This window comes from Lutzomyia longipalpis, chromosome 4 (assembly GCF_024334085.1).
Source record: "Lutzomyia longipalpis isolate SR_M1_2022 chromosome 4, ASM2433408v1".
In the NCBI taxonomy this organism is placed as follows: domain Eukaryota; kingdom Metazoa; phylum Arthropoda; class Insecta; order Diptera; family Psychodidae; genus Lutzomyia; species Lutzomyia longipalpis.
Window position 1 is genome coordinate 22,819,447 of NC_074710.1, and position 11,450 is coordinate 22,830,896.

An 11,450-nucleotide genomic window follows, 5' to 3' on the forward strand; every position below is an offset into this window, starting at 1 on the left:
CGGCGGCCATCTTGGATTTTGAAAATGCGAAAAAATGAAATTTTACACCCACATTTCTATAACAAACTTCAAACCGGAAGTCTCTATCTGTTACCGTTCTCGAGCTATAAGGCAAAGTTTGGCGCAAGGATCAAAAATTTTCCACCACCATTTTCGTAATGTGGGATGTCTAAAACGTGCTCATACCAAGTTTGAGCCCGATCTGAGGTGGTCGGTTTTTCCGACGATTACAATACTTGGTGTTGGCCACGAACAGGGGCATGCCCAACCCCGAGAAATCAGTAGGCCACGAAGTGGAACACCAACTAATTGAGTTAACGGCTTGACCGAATTTTAATTTTTTAGATTATTATTGGAAAGAACTAATTATGACCAATTGTTGTTAGGTATTAGTAATAATAGTTGAAAAGCATGAGCATTAATCTATGTAGGTTAAGTTTGCTATATACAATGTCCTCCCACATTACCTGTTAAATAAAATGCATTTAAATTAATTTCTCCAATCAAATAAACATTGGAAAGTGTCGTGAATTGTAGAAACGTGAGTCATGTGACGTTTTCTAGACCATAATTCGTGCCCACAGTTCTCGCGTCGCATTTTGGGAATTAATTTAGATTTAAGCACCGCAAATAGCTCAATTGACTCACCTGCATGACATTCAATCTCTTGCGCGCTTTCACAGTTAATTTATGAAAATGTAACGTATTTTCAAGATCATTTTGATCACCATCGTGCGCCGTAATCCCAAATAGATGCGTCATTTGTGTGTGGATTTGTGATCTAATTTGCCTCAAATGTGATGGAGACTGCTGAAGAAAAAGAAAAAAAGTTAATGCGATCAGTGAGATTTTAATTTATTTTCTGCATTTGGAGCTGCATCTGGTTGTTGGCTTTTGGTGTCAGTGCCAGCAGAAGCAGAGAGACAAGAATCGCGCAGACCCTCCGGGATGTGGGAGATAGTGGAATAAAATTGAAATTCCGCTGTGTCGGGAATTGGTGGGGCAACATGCAACAGATCCCGAATGCAAATCCACTGATAAGGTGGCCTCTGGGAGGCACAAAGTGGAGCACAGGGGGCGACCAAGTGTCGCGATATTTGTACATGGCGCGCCTGCTAAAGGTAACAACGGAGTCTCTCTGCTTCAGAGCCTCAACCCTCAAAAGAAGGCGGCGGGCGTCCCCCCATTAGTATGCTGATGGCGCAGTGAGAAGGCAAAATAGCAAACACGATAAAAAAGAAGTTCTCTCTGTTATCAGCACAAGTGGATCGGGCAGAGCAGAGAATTTGCCGAATCGAGTTATTGTGGATGGAAAAAGCAAAGAAATTTAATTAAAAGAAGGAGGGATATTCGATGAATTATTTATACAAAATATCCCCTCAACTTTGCTTTGCTCTTGAGAAAATGTATAAAAATTCTTCTTCTTTTCCTCTCTCCGTACCTTTCAATTGTCGAGGGCAAAGCGACGAATGAATCGATCTTAATGGAGAAAATTGAGGAATAAATTGAGAATGAGTCTCCAATATTCCATATGTTTTGGGCTTCTCTTATTCAAACTGGCCTCCCTTTGAGATATGAGGAATGAGCCTTTTGTGAATCGTCTTACAGGTTGTCATACCGACCGACCGACAGAGAGAGAAATAATTAAGTAAATAGATCTTTTGGTGAGGAAAATAAACATGATGTACTATGCGAGTACTTGGAGGGAAAACTCTGTTAAAGAGGCAACAGATGGAGAACTTTACTGACTTTATAACATTTGATGAGCCAATTCACAGAGATACTTAACTTGTTATTCTGACGAATGAATATAAAATACTAAAGCTTGTAAGATTTTTTTTCTCTCAATTATTGAAAATAAAATGAATTTTTATATTGAAAAAGAATTGTTTGAAAATGTCTTAAAGAAGTCAAAAAAAATTTCTTATTTTTTCGCTGTTTCATTTAATAGATAAATTAATCTAAAATCTTTCACATTTAACCGTTATTCAAAAATTTCAAGAAAATCCTCAAAATGAATAAACTCCTTTTAGCCTGCGCGAGAAGACATAAATTTAAAAATAATCCGTTGATCCTTCCGCCACAAGGGCCACAATTGATGCACATTTGCATTAATTTTTCATATCAGCAAACTCGCGGGCATTAAGAAATTCGCTCCAGCAGTGATAGCCATCGAAGTGATTCTCTTCATTTCTTTTCCTCACTCCACACCATATCGCCAAAGCCATCGCGCTTCTGCATGGACGCGGAAGAATGGATGGATGTAGTTGATGGGCAGCAGGAAAGCGGAGCATGGGGGCAGGAAGAAGGCGCGAGAAACCCAATCTGCCAGTTATGTGGCGGCATACAAAATTATGTTGGCGCGATAAATTGATGCGAACGATGGCAAGTGGCGAGATATGCCTTGTTGATCTCCTTATCTGCACCAACAGAGTGAATGTGCTCTCGGGCCAAAAGCATAATTATGCATCATGCAAAAATGCCTCAATGGGAGACAATAATGCTGAGACTCTTGGCGCTGACAGACTGTGGTGGTTCCCTTTCCCCCTGCTACTGGCTCCTCTTGCACAGAAATGCTTGTTCTCTGCAAAATAATGCATGCGAGAGATACTTTTCGCACCCAGCAGTGAGAAAATTTTCAATATTAGCGGTGATTAAGTGCAATTGTGGCTAATTATTTGATAAATGCCAGACAAACGAGACCTACAGAGAGAGAGGAAATTACGAGGAGTACCTCATACACCGCCTCAGCTGCATCCTCCGCTTCCATTTGGCACACAATGAGGGTCATTAACTATTTAGGTATTCATGGAATTTATTCCTTATACTTGCCCCCCTCCCACTCCTTTGTGTGAATTATATATAGGTTAAAGGATACCTATTTATGTGCCCCGTCTTTCCTTACTAGAATTTCTGTCCATCATTCAGACTTCTTGAGTTTTGGATCTACGATGTGGGTAGAATATAGGGGATGATGGTCCAAATGCCGCCTTTATCTGACTTTAGTAAAAAAAAAGGACATGAAGGAGTTTATCCATTCTAGGAGTCCTGAGGACATTAATGAAAGTAAGCTTTGAATTCTACCAGTTAGGAAAAAAACGTTAAATTAGAATATTCAAATGTTAGAAAAAACGCCAGACGTTACAAAATAAATGTCAAACGTTTCAATGAAAAGTTCTGACGTTTCAAAAGTGACGTCATACCTTTCAAAAAAGATTTAAAAAAAAAAGTTTAAAATTTCAAATATTTTAGAAAGAAAGGTCGAATGTTAGAAAAGACATGTTGAACATTCAAATAGCACAAAAAATTATCAAAAGCCACATTTTAATGCAAAAGACTTTAATATGGGGCGGAATTCACTACTCAGTCTGGCTCAAAAAATTTAAGTCGGTTTTTAATTAGGTCTTAAGGTTTTGAGTCAGTTTTTTTAAGTCTGACTTAAATTTTTTAAGTCGGTCTTAAATATTTAAGTTAGTTTAACAGATTGCATATTTTTTTTTAATAATTTTACAAATTTTGAATTTGATTTTGTATTAATTTTGAATTTGTAAAATTTATTGAAAAATATGCAATCTGTTAAACTGACTTAAAAATTTAAGACCAACTTGCAAATTTTAAGTCTGACTTGAAAAAACTGACTCAAAACCTTCAAAAACCGACTTAAATTTTTGAGCCTAACTGAGTAGTGAATTCCGCCCATGATGTGATAACCTTAATCTTCATTAAGCTCGACTTCTTAATTCTTCTTCTTTATTCGTTTTTAACGTACAAAATTTTAATTTTTATTTTATTCTAATTTTCAAAAATTAGTTTTCCAAAAGCACCCCTTTCATTAGATTTATGACTACGTCTCTTACGTTCTCTCTGTGTTAAATGTTTAAGAAGACACTTTACCCCAGTCTCCCCTACTTTATAAATAAACTCCCTCATTGTGTAAAAAAAAAAGAAGAAATTCAAAACGATAAAAATTCAAATCATCCCACCCCCATTCCGCCTTCTTCTTCACGAGCAAATACTACATAAGTAAAAAAATTGTAAATTCATCCATGAATATTTTCTTTGGGGAACATTGTTAGAATGAAAAAAGAAAAAATGCTCTGCGCGACGGAATCTATCGCACACAATATGAATCCAACATCTAATTTATCATACTAAATAGTCCGCTACGAGACAGCAAATCACCCATGAATGGAGTCAGAGAAGTATCGCATTACGCGGCATGATATTGCCGCCAAAGACGCGCGATGGAATCTCTCTGCCTCCCCCATCTTTCTGTTACCATGGCGAGTGCTTTTGGTGCGCTGTGGGCGTCAAATGTTGATCATTTGTTTGATGAACACGGGAACCAGAATGCGTGACAACGACGAAGCAAATACACTACGTTTGGGTGGGGTGGGTGCAGGGCTACTCTCTTCCTTTGCTTACACACGGAACATTCTGTGCGCCACTATTTGACCATCTGGGTAGCGCACAGACTGCGGCATGTCACTCGTCCGTAATCACTCACCGTCATCCCTCCGTGTACACGGGAGCTTGTTTGTTTTTGAGCTAATTAAAAATTTAAACAATAAACCCCTGCTGAGGTCGTAGGGCGGTGGTTTCGGAGATGCTTTGCATCATTTACAAAATGAGCAACTTTTGCGCTCGTTTAGGGGACACCGCTGATTGTGTTTAATTTTTCAAGAACATGGAAAGCAGTGGAGCTTAGAAAAAATCATTCATGCCATTTGAATTGAATTTGACGGAGAAGAAATTAGAATAAGAGCGGTTTTTTGCTTTCTTATTTGAATTTTTGAAAAATTATTACGTTATTTGGAAAAAGTTTTGGTTGAGCAGAAAAATTATGACCATCACTGTATTTATGATGAATTGGAATGTTTTGAAAGCTCAACCCAAGGGGTGTTTATCTGAATGAAATTATTCGGATGATTCGCCAAATAAATCAAAATATTCAACATACGAATATTTCTTTTTTTTTTGTTAGTCTTAAATTGATAGGATACTGAGGAGCAAAAGTCTAAAGAATACTAAATTCTAGCCAAAGAAGTGAAACTCAATTTAGTACTTAATAGGTTTAAATTTAGTACATTTTCAGCTAGAATTTACTATGTTTTCGGCTAGAAATTAGTACGTTTTCTGCTTGAATTTAGTCCTTTTTATTAACTATTGAATTTAGTACAACTTTTTCTGCTTTAATTTATAACTTCGGTTAAAAGTTTAGTACTTTTTAAAATTCAATCTTAAGAAGTAAATTTAGTATAATTAAAAGTACCTAATAAATTCTAGTCAAAAATTCTAACTGACAAACTCTGAATTCAATCGGAAAAAGTACTAAATTTCAGCCTAATATGAGTACTAAATTTAAGGCGAATAAGTACTAAATTTCAATCCTTAAAAGGACTGAAAAACAGTAAATTCAAGCAGAAGAAGTAATAAATTTAAGGCGAATAAGCACTAAATTCAATCCTAAAAATACTTAAAAAACAGTAAATTCAAGCCGAAGAAGTACTAAAATTTAGCTAAAAATGAGAATATTCAGACCTTTGGAAATATTGTGATTACTCCCTTATGTTCGGATTATTCGTCTAAATAGTGAAAATATTCTACAGATAAACACCCCTTGGCTCAACACAGACAAAGCGCGAGAATCATTTAACTTTATCAACATACCTCCTTATCTGCTTTCGCATAATGCACCACATTTCTGAGATTATGAAAAAAAATGTTTCTTATCATTTGGGGCAAAATCTTTTAGCTCTAGAGCTTCTCTTGACTTTTAAATGCTTTATCAGTTCTTCGGTAGTCTTCCACTGTGCACATTCGCGAAAAGGCGATGTCTCTGTCGGGGAAAAGTGCTTTAGTTACGGGGGCAGCAGGTGGAATTGGTGGAGCTATTTGTGTGGAATTCCTCAAAAATGGCCTAAAACATCTTGCCGCCCTCGATCTCTGTGCAGATGAACCGGAAATTGTCAGTGAGTGGCGAAAGAACTTCCCAACAGCCACCGTTACATACTTCCAAGCGGATGTGTCGTGTCCAGAAGATCTCCAGAAGACCTACAACGCCTTCGTGTCGTCCATTGAAAGTTTGGACATTGTGGTCAATTGCGCGGGATTCTTCAACGAGAGAGCTCGAAAGAAGATGATCGATGTAAATTTTTATGGGCTCGTTGAATCAACTTTCCTCGCCATTGAGCACATGCGGAAGGATCGGGGTAGTGGCAAGGGAGGCGTCATCATCAGCATAGCTTCCTGTACTGGCCTCGTACCTCTTAGTTTGCTTCCCACCTACTCAGCCACCAAACAGGCCGTTGTTTCCTTCACGCGTTCTCTGGCCTTTGATCGCGAATACATGGGCATTAAATTTCTAAGTATTTGTCCAGCTGGAACTAAATCCCAGATGTACAATTCAATTCTCGATCCAGCCAATTTTTACGAGAGTACAGACGCTAAGATGGAAATTTTAAGAGCAGCTCTTGTTCCTCAAGAGTAGGTTTACTTCTTTTTTTTATTTTCTTTTTATTTCACTTAAAAATTGGCTTTTTACAGAGCGGAAGAAGCAGGAAAAGCAGCTGTGAAGTTGATTCAGGAAGCAAAGAGTGGAAGTTCGTGGCTCCTTGAAGGAGGCATGCTTACGGAGACACCTCTACCGGAAATTCAGCTATGAGGTCTCGAATCATTAAAAAAAAAGCTTTTAACAATAATACTTATAATAAAGCAGTAAAAATTCAAAATAAAGAATAAAATAAAACAAAAATCGTCGGCAGACGCAAACTAATGGAGAAACTATTCAGGCAGACTTAAGATTCCTTAAGAAAGACTAAAGTTTTCTGAAGATTCAAACGCAAACTAAGAAAGTATGCGGAATCCTATATAACACATGCAAATCATAATGGTTCCTTTGTTAGTTTTACGTTTTTAAGGCTAGGTCAAGTTTTTTAAGTTAGGTTACAGTTTATAAAACTTGGCCTACATGTTTTAATCTTGGCCTTAATTTTTTTTTAAAGAAAATCTTGGTTTTTTAAACTTTGTTTCAGTTTTTTTTAGGTTAGGCCAAATTCTTTTAAGAGAGGACTAAGTCTTTTACACGTGATTTACTTTTATTTAACTAGGTTTAAGTTTATTAAGTCAGTCTAAGTCTTATTGAAGTTCATTCTTTATTTTTTTAAGACAGACCCAATTTTTTTTCAAGAAGGATCTAACTTTTTTTCTGCTTGTCTTTAACTGTTTTGGATTTTGAGTCTAAGTTTTTCAATAACCTAAGTGCTTTTAGGGTTTTTACCTAAGTAAGTCTGAATGTGGGTTGCATTGATTTCTGTATGATTTTTGAAGAATTTCAATATACGATAAGATAATCAAGTACCTACAAACATATATTTATAATTTTCGTGTAAGTAACTAAATTGATAAAGACCATCCTCAAATGCATTCAGTCCCGATTCAGCTTGACTTAACCTTAGAAGCTTAACTGCATGTCCTTAAAATTCCTAAAAGTCTGACTTTAAGAAACCTAAGATCTGCTTATGAAATAGACTGAATCTAATTTTGCAAATTTCCATTAAAAATAATTTTAAAAAAATAAAAAAAAAATACAAAAACATGCCTAAAAATCTCTCTTCAATGGAACAAATTGCTTCGCTTCAATCTTATTTGGTGAAGTCCAGCCATTAAGGGAAAACGTGGTGGGGGTGGGTTGGGCAGATGGCGGGATTTCACTTAATTTCTCATGATTAATTTGGACATGTAATAGAATGCCGGTGGGTCTTGTTGCCATACCATGCAGGTACCTTTTCTGCCACATGGCCACATGCGAGTAATTAATACAAACGATTTACCGAGAGATTTAATAGCCGACGCGGGGATCTCTGAAGCAGCCACGAGGCACACCCGCTATATAACCAAAGAAAAAGTCTTAAGAAATCACATTTGTATTCATTCCCAGGAGTCTCTCGTCTGTCTTACCTTCCCGTCGCCGTGTACAAATGCCGAGGAGAGAGAGGAAGGAGCATCACCACACCTGTGAGAAAGGGATTTTGTGGGAAAAGACAAAATACGGGGGTGGAGTGGAGGGACGAAGAGGGAGAGAGAGAGAGAGAGCATGGAAAAGTGCTCAAGAAGTAGAACATCGTAAAGTATTTGACTAAAGTACATACCATTTCAGCTGTAGCACTTGTATATGTGCTTTTTGATTGCCACATCCCACTCCCCCTCACGAGAATTCTTGCCCAAGAGAAATTCTCAAAGGGATGCAGAGCTTCCTGGTAGAATTTTTTCGTCTTTGCTGAAATGGGAGGAGATCCAGAAGGAGTGTCATCGTCACCTTCGAACACTTCTTTCGCATATAAATGTGATAGAAATGTGCTACGTTGATTTTTTTCCACCTTCGTAACACCTTCCCGTAACATCTCCAATTTCACGTTTTTTCTCTGTTGTAACCATCCCACCGTTTCCTCCTTGAAAACTATTTGATTTCTCACCATGCGAAGATTCTTTTTCAAATACATGGAAGGGGGAGGGAACGCCACACCGAATTTGACCTGGTTGTTCCACACGGTGTACTCGTAACGATTGCCCTAATAGAATGTGTCAGGAGCAACAAAGTGAACAATGCTACAACATCTTGTCATTGGACCCAAGATAGGTCAAATAATGTTAGAGAGATGCAAGCAAAAGAATTAGTTGTAAAGAAGCGAATAAAAGGGTTTAAAAAACATGATATACAAGAAGATTAGAGAGAATTTTTGATGAGAAGAATATTTTCTGTGCCTCCAAAGTAGAATTTGATCATCGCACACGCGGGAAAACAAGGCAAGAGAAATATATAGTGAGGCGAAAAATTATAGGGAAGAGCGGGGTAAAAAAAGTCACTCAATATGGTTTGGAAAAAGCACAAAATATCAGATTTCGCAAAACAAATAAAGCGAAATGAATGGCTTATTTATTTAGGAAATTTTTTGCCCTTCAACTCTTTCTCAGTGACTTTTTTGCCCCGTTTTCCCCTAAAGAATTTAAAAATTTAATTTTTTACGCTATTTTTTTGCGAAAAATGTAATAAATTAAGTAATTAAATTAGTAATAAATAAATAAAAAAAGGAAGTTTTTAGTGGGTGCCTGAACATTTCTTTAAATACGTTATAAATGGATTAAGATCGACTGAAGAGAAGTTTATGGAAACTAAGACTGAATTCATAAATGACAATAGAAGATGTAGTCCTCGATTTGTGTATTTCTAACGTTTAACATTATATTTGACGTTTAACGTTTTTCCCGAACTTTGACATTTATTTTCAAACGTTTGGTTTATTATTAGACATTTCGTGTCCTTCTCTATTGTTTGACGTTTTTTCCCGATATTTTTGACATTTGGGGTTAATTGTTTTTAGTTTGAAACGTTACTCTTTATAATATTTAATATTTCTAGAATTTGACATTTTTTTTAAAGGTTGACATTTCTAAGATTTGACGTTCGTTTCTAACGTTTAACATTTTTGACGTTTATTTTCAAATTAAACGTTCTTTTTTTTAATTTTATATTTCGAATAATTTACTTTTTTCTTTTAACATTTATTATCTTGTAGGGATTTTTTTTTTAATTTTCCAGTAACAACTCTTATTAAACCTATTAAACTTTATCACGTTCTTCACAAATTTATTTCGTGCTTTTTGTACTCCTTGGCACAGCGCTGAAGAAAAATAAAAAAATAAATAAAATAAAGCTCCACAAGTGGTTGAATTTGGTAGAACGCGAGTTTTCTTTTTTATTTCCGGAGAAAGTGTTGAAAGGAGACAATGAATGTTGAGAGTTACTGAAGTGGTCTCCTTGAATCCTTGAGCCAGGCTTATCTCAAATATCTTTAGGGGTTGTCAATTCACTCTCAAAGTCACAGACCGTGTGTCAGCTCATGCCTCACTCTATGCTCATATCACAAACCCCCTTGGGAGGCCAGAAATCACCCCATGGCGGACATTGAGGAAGCCCCAGATGATGAATTTGATTGATGAAATGATTATCCGATTGTCCAACTCAATCGCATCATCCCAAAATGGACTCCACACTGACCCAGATCATGCCTTAGCCACACAGAGATGGAGCAATAAACTCCAAATTTGGCGCTGAAAGAAATCCCGCGAGTTTGAATATTGTAAGATGAAAGTCTTTTCCGCATTTTGAGTGAGCTAAAGTAAGGAGCTGTGAGGGGGAAGTTGAGTGAGTGGAGAGAAAAAAGCGAGACACACAACATTAATTCCCGATGATTAATTGAGTCGTGAATAAATGATAAGAGCTTTTGTATATGAATTTAACATGGGGCAATTAATAACATTTAACCGCACACATATCGGCTTTCGGTTTCCCGCTCCTGGCTTAGTGCGTGCCACCCAGCTATATATTTGATTCAATCAAATTGATTGTATTCATAAAGACACCCAGTGAAAGTTAATTTTTATACTTTTTATATACCAAAATCTCTTTTAATTGATTCTTTTTTGTTGTGTGAAAAAAATTATTGATTGGATTTAATTTATTCTTTAACAAGTTTTAGTAAATTTTAAATTTTTAGAATGGCGTCGCTGCAATTTTATAATGTCTTTCATAATCAATTCATAGACTAGATCTTTACTTGATGTTTTTAGAATCTCCTAACTATCATAAAACACTATTAACAAACTGATATCGTCTATTCAAAAGGGAGATTCAAGCATCGATTATAGGCTTGAACCCTCTAAGACTCGAGGGGTGTTTATCTGAATAAAAATCTTCGGATTATTCGTTAAAAAGAATCGAATTCTTCGTTAAGATTTAGATTATTCGTCGAAATTTGAATTATTTGTCATAATTCGGATTTTTCGTTGAAATTCAAATTGTTTGTTAAGAAGATTTCGATTATTTGTAAAGAATAATGCAATCATTGGCTGGACTCTTCCGACTCGGCGGAGGCCGTGGGTGTTCGGGGATTCCAATTATTTAGGTGCGACCGTGAGGGTCGCAGAGGTGGTGGCGTGGGGATCTATGTTCGTGATTCCCTAAAATGTTCATTGCTTTGCTCCGGCAAATTTGATGCTTTAGAGTACATTGGCATTTCTTTTACGGCCAATGGTGTCAGCAGCACTGTCTTTTGCTCATATCTACCTCCTCCTGTAAGAAATCTAGAAAGCATTGAACGACTGCTTGACTGTGCCCTTTCCTATGATAATCTTATAATCATGGGTGACTTCAACATAAATCTTGTAAGTAACTCTAGCATCAGCGCTCGTTTTCTTGGACTTTTGTCCTCCCTTTCATTGCTCCACGTAAAATTTAATCCAACTCGCGTGGATTCTCTTTTGGATCTTATGATCATTCCTTGCAGTGATGAGCAAAAACTCCTGCATTTTGGTCAGATTCCTCTACCTAGCATTTCTGACCATGATCTAATCTTCGCTTCGTATAACTTTCGGCTCCCGCGGCCTAAAGC

At 36.7% G+C, this 11,450-nt stretch overlaps 1 protein-coding gene across 1 annotated transcript; it reads left to right on the forward strand.

Moving 5' to 3' along the window:
* The first annotated feature begins 5,788 nt into the window (after positions 1 to 5,788).
* LOC129794965 (alcohol dehydrogenase-like) lies at positions 5,789 to 6,754 on the forward strand. The gene is made up of 2 exons (XM_055835913.1): positions 5,789 to 6,486; positions 6,547 to 6,754. The coding sequence occupies exons 1-2, from the start codon at positions 5,834 to 5,836 to the stop codon at positions 6,662 to 6,664; spliced, it is 771 nt and encodes a 256-aa protein (XP_055691888.1). The 5' UTR covers positions 5,789 to 5,833; the 3' UTR covers positions 6,665 to 6,754.
* Positions 6,755 to 11,450: the final 4,696 nt, after the last annotated feature.

Coding starts and splice junctions, on each gene's coding strand:
- LOC129794965 (XM_055835913.1), top strand. CDS start 5,834: ATGTCTCTGTCGGGGAAAAGTGCTTTAGTTACGGGGGCAGCAGGTGGA. Junction 6,487..6,546: donor GCAGCTCTTGTTCCTCAAGA/GTAGGTTTACTT, acceptor GGCTTTTTACAG/AGCGGAAGAAGCAGGAAAAG.